The sequence below is a fragment of the Chelonia mydas genome, chromosome 11, assembly GCF_015237465.2.
Source record: "Chelonia mydas isolate rCheMyd1 chromosome 11, rCheMyd1.pri.v2, whole genome shotgun sequence".
NCBI lineage: Eukaryota > Metazoa > Chordata > Testudines > Cheloniidae > Chelonia > Chelonia mydas.
The window spans coordinates 79,130,245-79,146,161 of NC_051251.2; the positions used below are offsets into that span (position 1 = coordinate 79,130,245).

Genomic DNA, 15,917 nt, shown 5'->3' on the forward strand with positions numbered 1-15,917 from the left:
CCGCCCTCAACTCCGCTCCTCTGGGTTCTTCACCCTCCCCAGGCCTGGGGCCTGCCCTGGGGTCCCCTCTCTCCCACTTCCCAGGCTGGCAGGAGATCAGCCTGCCGGGGGCTGACAGCGGGAGCCTCTCCTCAGCCCCACAGCAATGTCCTGGGGAGAGAACTCAGCTGAAAAAATATATCGGTGACATCTGAGAGTTCTAGCCCCGGAACAGAAGTAAGGCTTCATTTGACTTAGAAATCGCATCTCTGGCGATGAATTGGGGAGCGCTGGCATGTCTGTCCCTGGCACAGCATTGCTCTGCAGGCAGCAGGGGTGCCAGATCCCAGGGGAGGGGGAACGGGCGGGAGAGGTGTCTCTCCCGGGGGCGGGGGGTGTTTCTGTGTAAGGGCCACACACCATTTGACCCTTCTGCTGTCTAGCGCTGAAAGACAGCGCGGATGAGACTTCTGTTAACTGCCTGCCGGAGCTCAAATCCCGGGTCACCAGGCCTGAGTGCTAGGCCTGAGACCGGCTCTGACACAGCTGAAAACAACTGCTCCGCCTGCCCGAGGTGAGGCCCAGCCGCTAACTGCTGGAGCCCCCCAGAGCTGGGCTGAGCCGGGGGAGCTCAGGATGTGGCATCGCTGAGGTGGCAATAGAAACAGGTGGCGGCAGAGCCGACGAAGGCCCGTGGCCAACGGGGCGGAGACACAGCCACACAGCGGTGCACAGAGTGAACGGTGGCACCTGGGAGCCACTTGCAGTCATGGCCGCAATAGCAGCTGAGGCGTCCCTCATTGTAACCGGGGTGGGACGTGAACTCCTGCCCCGTGAATGCAGCTCTGAACGCCGGGTCTTTGCTGGCCAAGGACTGCAACCGTGAGAGGGGCGGGGGAGGGGGGGGGAGAATGAGCCTTTGTTTGTTGGACTTTCCCAACGCAAGGTGAGGAGCTGAGGCAAAGGACACTGCCCAACGTACTCTGGGGGTGGGCGTTTGGCTCGTGGTCATATGCTGATGACTAGTGGTGATGGTGTTTTACCACGATAGTGCCGGGCTCCTTTCCTCTTTCTATTAAAGGTTTTCTTTGCTATACACAACTCAGTGAGGGGGAAGCATTGGCTCTCAGAGGCGCCGGGGGTGGTGGTTAATTTTCCCAAATTACGGGTGGGGACTCAAGCGGGTTCTGTGCTGAATTGTTATGAGGAACCCCTCGATGCTGAACCCGGCCCTGGTTGCTGCCGACTCCCCCCGGCAGAAGGGTGGCATTTGTACGGCAGGGGCATGCAATGAAAGGCCGTCAGAGTCTCCACAGCAGGGCGAGGCCAGGACAGTCTGGCAGTTACCACCCCACACAGGAGTCAGGACACCTGGGTTCTGTCTACAGCTCTGCTGCAGTTTCACTGTGTTACCTCGGGCAGGTCACATCACCTCCCCATTTGCTTCTCTCTGGAACAGGGGTTAATGGTATTTCCTTGTTTGGCTGGTGTGTTAACTGTCAGGGCAAACCTGAAACCACAGAAGGAAATGGAGAGAAACCACGGTCTGCATAGCCCTGGTGCAAACACGTGGCCTTGCAGCGATAAACCGGCCTGGGCCGTGGCACTGCCACTCGTACCAGCCCAGGGACTGGACACGCTGGTGTGTCAAGGACCGTCACTCGTGGGCTGCCTCGGGGCTCAAATGTTGACCCTAAAAGGCACAAAACAACAAAGCTCCCGGCTGCAAACGCCGACAAGCCCCGGCATCGGGACTGCAGAGCACCCATGGCACATCCGCCCCCGGACCGCCCCTCGCTGCGCGTCCAGGGGGCCGGGCGGCTGCTCCCCCGTAGCGCCTGCTGTCTCGCAGCGCAGGGCCCCGCTGCCCCTGCTCCAGGGCGGGTACCGTGATGGCGCCTGGCTTCCTTCGGCAGGATGTTGGGGGTCTGTCTGGGGCTACGACTGCCCTGGCCTCCTTCCCGCCGTCACGCAGTTCGGGGGGGTCACCCTGTGGGACTGCGCCCCCTGCTGGGGGCAGCAATTGTGTGCTCATTCTGCGCTGGGGGAAATAGGACTCTGTGGGCGACAGGCTCAACCCCCAGACCTGCCCTCACCCCATCAAAGGGGTTTAGAGATGAGCCTGGCTGCTGAGGATGAATATGGGGAGAGGGAGGGGTCGGCAGGTAGAGGGAGCGGCCACTGGGAGGGAGGGCAGATGGCGGGGGGCTCTGCCCTCCCTTCCACTCTGACTCTTCACCCTGATCTCCCCCATCACTTGGGGCAGCCAGGCCCAGCCCCACAGGGCAGGCCTGTCACTGCAGCATGAGTGGGGGCGGACTCCCTCTCCAGGCCCCCAAACCTCCCCTCCACGATAGGCCAGGTTTGGCTGCAGTGCCAGGGCAGAGGGTGCAGCTGTGGGCTGCCCCTGGGCAGGGTGAGGAGCAGGACGCTGGCCACCAAGGCGAGCCCTGCATGCTGGCCTAATGTGCCTAGGCGCGGATCCGGCCCTAGTTCTGACCTTGCCGCCGGGGCTCCCCCTCCCGCACGGCCTCCGCTCCCCGACTCCCTCTGCCCTGATTGGCTCGGGGCTGTTAGCTGCGGGCACAGAGCCGAGCAGAGACACACAAAGAGAGAAGTTGGTGACGAGGCTTGTGGCCTGGGGAGGAACCGACAGCCTGTGGGCGACCCTGGGCCCCTCGTCCCACCGCACTGACACCGGCCAGAGCCCGGATCCCCTTCCCCTGCCAGGATGCTGCTCCCTCTGCTGCTCCTCCCCTGGGCATGGGGGGCCCTGGCCGGTAAGTGGGGACCCCCCTCCCTGCCCTTTTTGCTGCTGGGGGAGGTTGCGCATGATATAATGCCAGGGCCAGGGTGGGGCAGCACCACATAAGAACGGCCGGACTGGATCAGACCAAAGGTCCATCTAGCCCAGTATCCTGTCTTCCACCAGGGGCCCGGGCCAGGGGCCCCAGAGGGAATGACCAGACAGGAATCATGCAGTGATCCATTTCCTGTCACCCATTCCCAGCTTCTGGCAAACAGGGGCTAGGGACACCATCCCTGCCCATCCTGGCTAATAGCTATTGATGGACCTGTCCTCCAGGAACTCATCCAGCACTAGTGACCCTTGCTGGGGTGGAAGAGGAGGGGGGAGGCAGGTTAGGGTTCAGCAGGAAAACCCTGGACCTGGGGAGCATTAACAAGACTGAGACGCCTTAATCTCTCTCCTCACCCACATGTCCTCCACTTGTTTCCTCTCCCCTCCCTCCCGCAGCCTCCCCTCCTGTCCCCCCAGGGTCTCTCACCCTCCGGCTGCTCAAAACCTCCGTCTTCCACAACGCCAGTTCTAGCAACGTGGAGGGGATGGCCCTGCTCGGAGACCTGGAGACCCACTCTCTGGATTGCAGCACCTGCAGGATCCGCTTCCTGCAGCCCTGGGCCCACCAGGGCCTGACCCCGAGGCAGTGGCAGGACCTGGAGACAATGCTCCATCGCTACCTGTCCAACTTCATCCTTCTTATTAACAAAGGGGTTAAGGATGAAGGAGAGCACTGTGAGTATGGAGCGGTCCCCACAACCAGCAGGGAGCTGAGAACTGACACACTCACTGTAGTAACTGAGTGTGTCCTGACAGGGTGGATGGGGGTCAAGACAGCCAGTTCCTGGCCCTTAGGCTGAATGGAGCCAGGGTGCCCTAGAAGGGAATAGCCCCATTTTCCATTCTCCAGCCCGCTGAGCCAGTCCCCCAGCTCTGCGGCCACATTGCAGCCTGTGCACCCTGGAGGGGAAAAGCCCCGTGTCCCGTCCCCTGAGGAGTGGCAAATGGTTTTTCACAGCCAGGTGCCCAACCAAAGGCCCTTGTTCATGCTACCGGAACCTGGCCAGCCTGAGCACTGAGAACTGACACCTTCAACACAGGACTTGGAAGGGCAGGAAATGCAGAGCTAAGCAAATCCCGCCCCGCACCCTCACAGCCTGCGCTGCCCCAGGGCATGGGACAGACCCAGAACGCCTCTTCTCAGCTGCTCAGCCCAGTGTCTGCGCTGGGTGTCTGGTGCTGGAGCAGTAAAAGAAGGTCCTCGGGGGAGACTTTCTCTCAGGAACCCCTTACCCACCTGCCCCCAAATTTGCACCACAAAGTCTCCCTTGCACCTTGCTGGGGAAGAGCTAGTTTCATGGCAACCTGCCTGGGCATGTGGTTTCACGACAGAGCGACAGCCGGCCCTGTGATCACAGCTCACAGCCACAGGAACCTCTCGGTGACGGGGCTCAGACAGATGCTCCTGGGGCTCAGAGGTTTCTGCCTCTCCGGCTGATGGAGTGTGAGACTCTCGGTGTGTCACGCCCTGAGGCGCTGCTGAGGAGACAATTGCTGGCAGAGGTGTGAACTGTCTGTGGGCACAGGTGTGTGTCACCGCCCAGCGTACGCACCAGAGCAGAAGCAAGGCCCAGGGACTTTTGTAACACTGGGAAGCCAGACTTGTCCTTGCTACCAGTAAAAAGAAAAGGAGGACTTGTGGCACCTTAGAGACTAACCAATTTATTTGAGCATAAGCTTTCGTGACCTACAGCTCACTTCATCGGATGCATACTGTGGAAAGTGTAGAAGATCTTATTATATACACACAAAGCATGAAAAAATACCTCCTCCCACCCCACTCTCCTGCTGGTAATAGCTTATCTAAAGTGATCACTCTCCTTACAATGTGTATGATAATCAAGGTGGGCCATTTCCAACACAAATCCAGGTTTTCTCACCCCCCACCCCCACACAAACTCACTCTCCTGCTGGTAATAGCTTATCCAAAGTGACCACTCTCCCTACATTGTGTATGATAATCAAGGTGGGCCATTTCCAGCACAAATCCAGGGTTTAACAAGAACGTCTCGGGGGGGGGGCGGGTAGGAAAAAACAAGGGGAAATAGGCTACCTTGCATAATGACTAAGCCACTAAGCCACTCCCAGTCTCTATTCAAGCCTAAGTTAATTGTATCCAATTTGCAAATGAATTCCAATTCAGCAGTTTCTCGCTGGAGTCTGGATTTGAAGTTTTTTTGTTGTAAAATAGCAACTTTCATGTCTGTAATCGTGTGATCAGAGAGATTGAAGTGTTCTCCGACTGGTTTATGAATGTTATAATTCTTGACATCTGATTTGTGTCCATTTACTCTTTTACGTAGAGACTGTCCAGTTTGACCAATGTACATGGCAGAGGGGCATTGCTGGCACATGATGGCATATATCACATTGGTGGATGTGCAGGTGAACGAGCCTCTGATAGTGTGGCTGATGTGATTAGGCCCTGTGATGGTGTCCCCTGAATAGATATGTGGGCACAGTTGGCAACGGGCTTTGTTGCAAGGATAGGTTCCTGGGTTAGTGGTTCTGTTGTGTGGTATGTGGTTGCTGGTGAGTATTTGCTTCAGGTTGGGGGGCTGTCTGAAGGCAAGGACTGGCCTGGCTCCCAAGATTTGTGAGAGTGTTGGGTCATCCTTCAGGATAGGTTGTAGATCCTTAATAATGCGTTGGAGGGGTTTTAGTTGGGGGCTGAAGGTGACGGCTAGTGGCGTTCTGTTATTTTCTTTGTTAGGCCTGTCCTGTAGTAGGTGACTTCTGGGAACTCTTCTGGCTCTATCAATCTGTTTCTTCACTTCCGCAGGTGGGTACTGTAGTTGTAAGAATGCTTGACAGAGATCTTGTAGGTGTTTGTCTCTGTCTGAGGGGTTGGAGCAAATGCGGTTGTATCGCAGAGCTTGGCTGTAGACGATGGATTGTGTGGTGTGGTCAGGGTGAAAGCTGGAGGCATGTAGGTAGGAATAGCGGTCAGTAGGTTTCCGGTATAGGGTGGTGTTGATGTGACCATCGTTTATTTAGCACCGTAGTGTCCAGGAAGTGGATCTCTTGTGTGGACTGGACCAGGCTGAGGTTGATGGTAGGATGGAAATTGTTGAAATCATGGTGGAATTCCTCAAGGGCTTCTTTTCCATGGGTCCAGATGATGAAGATGTCATCAATGTAGTGCAAGTAGAGTAGGGGTCGTTAGGGGACGAGAGCTGAGGAAGCGTTGTTCTAAATCAGCCATAAAAATGTTGGCATATTATGGGGCCATGCGGGTACCCATAGCAGTGCCGCTGATCTGAAGGTATACATTGTCCCCAAATGTAAAATAGTTATGGGTAGGGACAAAGTCACAAAGTTCAGCCACCAGGTTAGCCGTGACATTATCGGGGATAGTGTTCTTGACGGCTTGTAGTCCATCTTTGTGTGGAATGTTGGTGGAGAGGGCTTCTACATCCAGAGTGGCCAGGATGGTGTTATCAGGAAGATCACCGATGGATTGTAGTTTCCTCAGGAAGTCCGTGGTGTCTCGAAGGTAGCTGGGAGTGCTGGTAGCGTAGGGCCTGAGGAGGGAGTCTACATAGCCAGACAATCCTGCTGTCAGGGTGCCAATGCCTGAGATGATGGGGCGTCCAGGATTTCCAGGTTTATGGATCTTGGGTAGTAGATAGAATATCCCAGGTCGGGGTCCAGGGGTGTGTCTGTGCGGATTTGATCTTGTGCTTTTTCAGGGAGTTTCTTGAACAAATGCTGTAGTTGCTTTTGGTAACTCTCAGTGGGATCAGAGGGTAATGGCTTGTAGAAAGTGGTGTTGGAGAGCTGCCGAGCAGCCTCTTGTTCATATTCCGACCTATTCATGATGACAACAGCACCTCCTTTGTCAGCCTTTTTGATTATGATGTCAGAGTTGTTTCTGAGGCTGTGGATGGCATTGTGTTCCACACGGCTGAGGTTATGGGGCAAGTGATGCTGCTTTTCCACAATTTCAGCCCGTGCACGTCGGCGGAAGCACTCTATGCAGAAGTCCAGTCTGCTGTTTCGACCTTCAGGAGGAGTCCACCTAGAATCCTTCTTTCTGTAGTGTTGGTAGGGAGGTCTCTGTGGATTAGTATGTTGTTCAGAGGTATGTTGGAAATATTCCTTGAGTCAGAGACGTCGAAAATAGGATTCCAGGTCACCACAGAACTGTATCATGTTCGTGGGGGTGGAGGGGCAGAAGGAGAAGGCCCCGAGATAGGACAGCTGCTTCTGCTGGGCTAAGAATATAGTTGGATAGATTAACAATATTGCTGAGTGGGTTGAGGAAACCATTGCTGTAGCCCCTTGTGGCATGTAGTAGCTGAGAAAGTTTAGTGTCCTTTTTCTTTTGTAGAGAAGCAAAGTGTTTGTTGTAAATGGCTTGTCTAGTTTTAGTAAAGTCCAGCCACAAGGAAGTTTGTGTGGAAGGTTGTTTTTTTATAGGAGTATCCATTTTTGAGAGCTCATTCTTAATCTTTCCCTGTTTGCTGTAGAGGATGTTGATCAGGTGATTCCGCAGTTTTTCTGAGAGCGCGTGGCACAAGCTGTCAGCATAGTCTGTGTGGTATGTAGATTGTAATGGATTTTTTACCTTCAGTCCTTTCGGTACGATGTCCATCTGTTTGCATTTGGAAAGGAAGATGATGTCTGTCTGTATCTGTACAAGTTTTTTCATGCAGTTGATACAGGACAGGCCTAACAAAGAAAATAACAGAACGCCACTAGCCGTCACCTTCAGCCCCCAACTAAAACCCCTCCAACGCATTATCAAGGATCTACAACCTATCCTGAAGGATGACCCAACACTCTCACAAATCTTGGGAGCCAGGCCAGTCCTTGCCTTCAGACAGCCCCCCAACCTGAAGCAAATACTCACCAGCAACCACATACCACACAACAGAACCACTAACCCAGGAACCTATCCTTGCAACAAAGCCCGTTGCCAACTGTGCCCACATATCTATTCAGGGGACACCATCACAGGGCCTAATCACATCAGCCACACTATCAGAGGCTCGTTCACCTGCACATCCACCAATGTGATATATGCCATCATGTGCCAGCAATGCCCCTCTGCCATGTACATTGGTCAAACTGGACAGTCTCTACGTAAAAGAGTAAATGGACACAAATCAGATGTCAAGAATTATAACATTCATAAACCAGTCGGAGAACACTTCAATCTCTCTGATCACACGATTACAGACATGAAAGTCGCTATTTTACAATAAAAAAACTTCAAATCCAGACTCCAGCGAGAAACTGCTGAATTGGAATTCATTTGCAAATTGGATACAATTAACTTAGGCTTGAATAGAGACTGGGAGTGGCTTAGTCATTATGCAAGGTAGCCTATTTCCCCTTGTTTTTTCCTACCCCCCCCCCCCCCCCCCCGAGACATTCTTGTTAAACCCTGGATTTGTGCTGGAAATGGCCCACCTTGATTATCATACACAATGTAAGGAGAGTGGTCACTTTGGATAAGCTATTACCAGCAGGAGAGTGGGGTGGGAGGAGGTATTTTTTTAAGCTTTGTGTGTATATAATAAGATCTTCTACACTTTCCACAGTATGCATCCGATGAAGTGAGCTGTAGGTCACGAAAGCTTATGTTCAAATAAATTGGTTAGTCTCTAAGGTGCCACAAGTACTCCTTTTCTTTTTGCGAATACAGACTAACACGGCTGTTATTCTGAAACTTGCTACCAGTGCAGAGCTGAGCTCAGGGGAGCCCAGGGTTGTAAGTTTATTGAGGCTCAGGGCCATAATTTTCTCTAGAGCATCACAAATCACTTTTTAAAAAATTAACATTTAAAAGTCTGGTGATTTGGATAGGGGGTCTGTATCTCACAAAACCCATGAGCAAGGGAGCCCAAATTTGCACCACAAACTCTAAGGCCCTGATGGAGAGCAGCGATTTTCAAGCCAATCTGACTATGTGTGTGGACCTCAGAGCACTTTGAAAACATCAGCTTTAAACAGAAACTGCAACGTGCCCTTAACTCCATCCAGGGCCGCCCCACAACCCTGCCCCCATCTTGTGGCCTAACATCCTCATTGCTCCTGACATGATGTCTTTATTCCCCCATCTTTCTATTTCTGCCCCCTTCCCCTGCCCCCCGGTGACCTCCTAATGACCCGTCCTCATTACCCCCGCCCTTTCTGTGCCAGACCCCTTTGTTATTCAGGTCTCTGCCGGTTGCGAGCTCCACCTCAACGGCACCTCACGGCAATTCTGTGACTCTGCGGTGAACGGCGAGGATTTCATCAGCTTCAACATGGACTCGGGCACCTGGGTCACTCAGCGCAAGGATAAGTTGGTCCTCAAGCCACTGGACTTTCTTAACCAGGATAAGAGCACGTCTGCCACGGCTCAGTTCCTCCTGAGAACAACGTGTGTCAGTGAACTCCAGAGCTTTGTCCAGTACGGGAAAGAGTCTCTGGCGAGACAAGGTGAGGCTGGACACACTCCCTGCTCACTGAGATGCAGCTACTTCTGGGGTGGGGTGCGGGGGGCTGTTTAAACAGGTGTCGTGTACCAGTGCAGCTATAGCTGGGGTGGAGCGCAGTCGCGATTTCATAGCCACACTGCACAGCACTTTAAGACAGGACGTGAAGGGGGATTCCGTCAGCAATGCTAACTGCAGAACTGGGGTCTGGCCAGGAGAGCGGGGCCAACGCCGGACCCCGGGGGATGGAGCTGGGCTTGGCGAGTGAGTCCCTGAGGCTCAGACTGAATCGTCGCTCTCCCCCGCCCCGTCTCTCTCCCCCTGTCTCAGAGCGGCCGGTCGCCGTGGTGTTTGCCCGAGCGCCTCCCCCAGCCGGGACCCCCGCGCCATTACTGCTGGTTTGCCGGGTCACCGGTTTCTACCCCCGGCCCATCCGCGTGGCCTGGCTGCAGGACGGGGAGGAGGTGGGGCCGGGCTGGCGCCTGAACTCCAGCGGGATCCTGCCCAACGCGGACCTGACCTATCAGCTGCGCAGCTCCCTGGCCGTGGGGCCGGGCGACGGGCACAGCTACGCCTGCCGGGTGGAGCACAGCAGCCTGGGGGGCCAGAGCCTGGTGATCCCCTGGGGTAGGTGCATGTCCCCGGGGGGTGGGGGGTGCAGTCATGGTCTCTGGGGGCTTTTGCTGCCCATCTCAAGCAGGGTGGGGTCCAGGCAGTGAGACTGGGGTGAAGGGAGGCAGAAGAGGTGTGTGGGGTGTGTGGGGATGGATCGGGGGAGCAGGGAGGAGGAGCTGAGGGGAATGGGACAGGACTGGGATGGGAGGAGCCGCGTGGGGGCTGAGAGGAGAAGTAATGGGATGGGGTGGGGAGAGCTGTATGGAGTGTGGCAAAGGGGAGACAATGGGGCAGAGGTAGGGAGGGCTGGGGGGGTTGGGGAGAGAGGCAGGAGTCCAGAGGCGATCGGACAGAGGGGACTAGGACTGGCATGCGGGAAGGCTGAGGGGCTGGGAATGTGGGGGGAGCAGTGGGGGGTGGGAAGATGGGGGACAATGAGGGAACAGGGTCAGGGTAGGGGCATCTGAGGGCAGTGGGGCTGTTTCAGGGGGAGCAGGGGAGGTGGGGTGGTGGGGATGGCAGAAGGAACAGGGCTGAGGTAGGGCAGGGCTGAGGGAAGTGGGTCGGGTGGGGGCAGCAGGGGGGACTGACGGCGTGGCTGAGGGAACAGGGTCAGGGTGGGGAGGCTGAGGGCAGTGGGTCGGGGCAGGGGGAGCAGGGGGGGCTGTGGGGAGGCTGAGGGAAGTGGGTTGGGTGGGGGCAGCAGAGGGGAGTGACGGGGTGGCTGAGGGAACAGGGTCAGGGTGGGGAGGCTGAGGGCAGTGGGTCGGGGCAGGGGGAGCAGGGGGGGCTGTGGGGAGGCTGAGGGAAGTGGGTTGGGTGGGGGCAGCAGAGGGGAGTGACGGGGTGGCTGAGGGAACAGGGTCAGGGTGGGGAGGCTGAGGGCAGTGGGTCGGGGCAGGGGGAGCAGGGGGGGCTGTGGGGAGGCTGAGGGCAGTGGGTTGCGTGGGGGCAGCAGAGGGGACTGACGGGGTGGCTGAGGGAACAGGGTCAGGGTGGGGAGGCTGAGGGCAGTGGGTCGGGGCTGGGGGAGCGGGGGGGCTGTCGGGAGGCTGAGGGAAGTGGGTCGAGTGGAGGCAGCACGGGGGACTGCAGGGGAGGCTAAGGGAACAGGATGCCCATTCCCAGCACATCACCCCCTGTGTGTTACAGGGCACAGCAGGCCCTGGGGCCCCGGCCTGGCCGTGGGCATCACGCTGGGGGCTCTGGCCGTAGCCACCGTGGCCGTGGTGCTGTGGTGGAGAATACGCAGGTGAGTCCTCTCCCTCTCTGGGGTGGGGGTGGGGAGGCCGTTACACCCCATAACCCATCCCCTCTGCTCTCTCCATCCAGGGGCCACCGGGACGTCAGACCAGGGGAGTCCAGAGCCTGAGCGGGCGGCACCGGCCCAAGTGTGGGGATCGGCCCATCTCTGGGGGCCACGGACCTTGGGGCTGAATCCGCACCTGGCTCCAGAGCTGAGGGCCCTGAGGCCCCTTCTGGATCGGGGCACTGGGAGTTCAGGGCCCTGATTCGGGGATGGGATTCTCCTCCCTCTGGGACGTTTAGGACACGTTGGACGCTTGGGATACAGGATCCACATGGAGCCAGCACTAGCCTGTGCCATTCAGGAAACCCTTCAGGGAGGTGCTGCTCAGCAGGCCCCTCCAGGGGCTACAGGAGCCAGGGCCTGGATGCAGGGTTCAGGCCCAGCTACATACACAAAAGGAGAGGGTAAGGTGGGGGCCATGGGAACCAGGAGGGGATCCTGGCAGGGCATTTGGGCTGAGCTGGGGTGCTCGGGAAGCAAGCGGATTGGCCGTGGGACATAGGCCCAGCTGCCCTCTGACAACAGAATGGCCCATGGGATGCCAGAGAAGCCGCTCCAAGCCACTGGCTGGGTTGAGGGCTCCTGGGGGCAAGGCCCCTCCAGAGCTGGGTGTGGGGCACCACGGGCTCTGGGGATAGATTCTGTTGGTTTGTTCTGTGTCTGCGCGGCACCTAGCACAAGGGGTCCAGTGCAACCCTTCTGCCCATCAGAGCTGGCAGCCACAAGGCCCGTGTTCATTATCTCGGGGTTCCCTTTCAATACAAAACCGGCTCAAGCCCCCACCCAGTGACCTGCAACAATTACACACGCACCCCTGGGTGCCTCGAAGAGGCAATAATTCCCATCTCGCAAGCACAGAGTCTGAGTGTAGCAAAAAAAACTTTTAATAAAAAGAGGGAAATAATGGGACATTAATTTGGGGAAACACCACAAACAGGGTTTATAAACATATACCATGAGCAAAAGACCCACCACCAAGTTGGGCAGTGTCCTCTTCCCCTTGGGTTCTTAAGTCCAGCAACCCAAAAGTCCCATTAATGTGCCCATCCCTTCTCTGCACCCCACTCACAGTTGCTGTCCTTTCTCAGTGCATCTGCAGAGCTCACCTCCCACCTTGGGGATGGAGGTAAGGAGGCATCTCACTTGCTCCAGTCTCTGAGGGGCTCTGTTCTGGCCCTCTCCATCAGCCACCCTCCTGGTCACATCTCCCTGCCAGCTCACACACACTGGAGAGTCTCTTGCATCAGAGACACTATCCAAAAGCAGGTCTAATACTTAGCCCTAGATATTAATAGCTGTAATTCTGCAACATATAAAACAGCTTTTTATTGAATCAAAATTAAACCTCCTACATAACTGAGAGACACCCGATGCCTGTACAAAAGAACTCCTGCTTCCACCACCCCAATACAAACATCAAGCTCCACTCTCAAGTCACTCGGCTTTGAACCCTTGTCACCTGCCTAGCAAGTACCATTGAGTTGGGGGTGAGTCCCTCAGTCAAAAAATGACAAGTACAGTTCTGCTGTCCTTGATTCACACAACCAGGATAACAACCCTTTATTACCCCTGCCCCAATAACAAAGAGACTGGGGATCCCACACCAGCCAAAAGTGACCGTTAGGCCAGCAAGCCCATCATGCTGAGCACCTAGGCAGGGTGGGTGGGCCCATGCAAATGAGATCAGCCCCTGAAGTCCTTTTCCACAGCTCACCACCAGACGTAAGCATGGAGAAAGGGGCCGGGAGGTGGGCGTGAGGACTCCTGGGTTCTAGTCCCAGCTCAGGGAGGGGAGTGGGGTCTAGAGGTTAGAGCAGGGGGGCTGGGAGCCAGGGCCATCCCTACCAACGGTGCTGCCCTATCAGGTGGGAGCGGCCCCTCCACGGGGCGGGGTTCTGCGCTCGAGGGCTGTGGGGCTGCAGGGGCAGGAGCTGTGTGGGGGAAGAAGCAGGGCAGGGAGACTCACCTGAGAGGACGGGGGAGCAGGCAGGAGGCGGCAAGAACAGTGGCAACTGCCCCGGGCCCCAGGCTTCGGGGGGCCCTGCAGGGCCCAGGGTGACCAGGGGGGTTAGCAGGCGGGCCTGGCGCCGGCAGCAGGGATCGGGACCACCCCCGCACTTGCCGATGGCGGGAAGCGGAGTGACGTGGCTGGGAGCCAGCGGAGTGGAGCAGACTAGGGCAGGGTCGCTCTGCTTCCCACCACCACCGGCGAGTGCGGGGGCGGGCCTGACACCTGCCGCCAGCGCCAGACCCACCGCTAATCCCCCACCCTGGGCTGCGTCACTCAGGGGAGGAGGCTTGGGGGACGGGGTGGGGTGAGGGTGGGGCAGAGGCAGGAAGAGATGGGTGGGGCAGAGCAGGGGTGGGGGCTTAGGGGAAGGGGTGGCGTGGGGGTGGGGAGGAGCAGGGGCAGAGGGCGAGTTGTCCTGAGCCCCGCAGCCCCCTAGTGATGGCCCTTGTAGTGGGTGCAGCCCATGGCGGGGCCGGCCGGGGGATAGGGCTGGCCACCAGAGCCACTGCTGCCACATACGCAGCACACAGCTGCCTAGGACAACACGAAATTCGGGGCAATTTGGGGCCCCAGATTTCCTGGTGTCCTACGCAGCTGCATATTCTGCGAATGCCTAGCGATTGCCCTGCTGGGAGCCAGGACTTCTGGGCTCTATCCTCAGCTGTAGGAGGAGAGTGGAGATCCTGTAATAAAACCTGCTCAATGAATGGAAACAACTCTTAATTATGTATTGCCATCTGCATGACACGGCTGGACCCTCCCACCAGGGCCTACTGGGGTCCCCACAGTCACCACTTGGAGTGTAATCAGCCCTGGCTGTGAGGATCCCGGAGCCCCAGATGCCTCATTCCTGGCACCTTGGATCAGAGGCTCCCAAAGGTTCCCCGAAGGCAGCAGAGTCAGTGAGAGGGTATGTGGGGCTCAGCTTGGGCAGGGAAAAGGTTAACACAGGAGGGGTTGCCCCTGAGCTTTGCTGGGACTGTAAGGTATCAGGAGAAAGGTTATGATCTGCCAGAAGTCACAGTTCTGTCTAGATATGTATATCCTCAATGCGTATGAAATGACAAGAATTGTACGGTTTTCACTGAAACATGCTGTAAATTGGGGAATCAGCCAGATATTAGCTCCCCCAGAGGCAACAGCAAGGAAAGTGACCAACGCCCAAGCAGGGTGTGAAACAACCATCCACAGCCATTGTCCAGCAAGGGAGCAACAATGCAATGACTCACCTGCCTGAGGCCACACCAGGGGAATTGCTCAGCCTGACCTTGGAGACTCACTGTTGCTCCCAGACATGCCTGGACTTGTGCTCCCCAAGCACGTGAGACTGAGGGTATAAAATAGAGACTGTGTCCAGAAGGGGCCTTTCTCCTTCACCCACCTACACTGCAAGCAACAAGGACACTGAAGACTTGAGACTCCAAAGACTGGCCCAGATTTCAGTCTGTATCCTATGGACTGCAATATCCAGTGGGGAGAGAAAAACGGCTTCATCTAGTTGTTGCCCCATCTATGAGGGTTGAGAGTTCAGACTGTGTGCTTAGGTGTTTATTTCTTTTGGCAACTAACTCTGACTTTTTGCCTATCACTTAATACCACTTAAAATCTATATTTTATAGTCAATAAACTTGTTGACCTGTTTAACTTTACCAGCGAGTTTGCCTGAAGTGAAAGGTAAATTGCTGTTATTGAAGGCTGCTGTATATCCACTTTCCATTGATGAAGTGGTGAACCAATTAATAATATACACGGCATAGTCCTGAGGTACAGGGCTGGGAGCTGGGGGGATCTGGCTGGTGCCTCCCGGTGTGATTCAGGAGTGGCTCTGGGAGCATTCATGCAATCCAGCTGGGTGTGGGGGGCTCCACATTGGTTGTGCTGAGTGATAACAGCATCTGGCGGGGTTGCTGCTAGTCACTAGCAGGGCATTGTGAGAGACAGCCCAGGCTGGAGAGAGTTAGGAGGCAGAGCAGTCCCACAGTCCCAGGCTGCACCCTGGGGGCATCCCGTCACACTGGGTACTTGGAGACACATCAAGCCCCTCTCCACCATCTCTGGCTAGGCTAACTATATGTAGCTCCATATGGCTTTCCCAAAGAGGCAGGTTTTTGAGCCTTGACTCATCTTTGTAGCTCGTCTCTGAGCCTCTCCAGTGTCTCCATGTCCTTTGGGCAAGGCAGAGCCCAGAACTGGACCTGGGAGCCAGTGCCAGTCTCACCAGAGCCATATGCAGTGGTGACCCCACTGATGTGCTCCTGCTCCTCCTCTTCCTGTGCATGCAGCCCACATCGTGCATGCCCTGTTCACCACACTCTGCACTGGGCGCTCATGGCCAGCCATGGCCTCGACGTCCTTGTCAGTCTCCTCTAGTCCCCTCCTGCAGTACTGAGGCTTCCCTGGCTCCCAGCAGGGAAGGTGCCCCTGCTGATGTAGGCAGCCTAGGGTTCAACTCTGCAGGTTATCTCATTGGTTGTTGCTGCCCGTCTCTGTTCGTGTCCTTGACACGAATGCCACTGGGAGCCCTTTGCACTTTGACAGGCCTTTCCCGAGCCTATTTCACTAGGAGGGTGGTGAAGCGCTGGAATGGGTTCCCTAGGGAGGTGGTGGAATCTCCTTCCTTAGAGGTTTTTAAGGCCGGGCTTGATGAAGCCCTGGCTGGGATGATTTAGTTGGGGATTGGTCCTGCTTTGAGCAGGCGGTTGGACTAGATGACTT

At 56.3% G+C, this 15,917-nt stretch overlaps 2 protein-coding genes across 3 annotated transcripts in view; both read left to right on the forward strand.

Annotated features, from left to right (window-relative positions):
- Positions 1 to 15,917, forward strand: part of LOC114021903 — a 139,248-nt gene that overhangs the window by 10,012 nt on the left and 113,319 nt on the right. The gene's annotated exons all lie outside the window — the stretch shown is intronic.
- Positions 395 to 13,489, forward strand: LOC119567358 (antigen-presenting glycoprotein CD1d). Its single transcript, XM_037912561.2, has 6 exons — positions 395 to 2,759; positions 3,236 to 3,514; positions 8,990 to 9,271; positions 9,598 to 9,894; positions 11,035 to 11,134; positions 11,215 to 13,489. Exons 1-6 carry the CDS (start codon positions 2,711 to 2,713, stop codon positions 11,252 to 11,254), a joined length of 1,047 nt encoding a protein of 348 aa, XP_037768489.1. The 5' UTR covers positions 395 to 2,710; the 3' UTR covers positions 11,255 to 13,489.

What these genes read in the sequence shown, in the direction of transcription:
- LOC119567358 (XM_037912561.2), top strand. Translation starts at nt 2,711, where the DNA reads ATGCTGCTCCCTCTGCTGCTCCTCCCCTGGGCATGGGGGGCCCTGGCC. An exon ending in GAGCCTGGTGATCCCCTGGG is followed by an intron (nt 9,895 to 11,034) that starts GTAGGTGCATGT and finishes TGTGTGTTACAG; the next exon opens with GGCACAGCAGGCCCTGGGGC. An exon ending in CTGTGGTGGAGAATACGCAG is followed by an intron (nt 11,135 to 11,214) that starts GTGAGTCCTCTC and finishes CTCTCCATCCAG; the next exon opens with GGGCCACCGGGACGTCAGAC.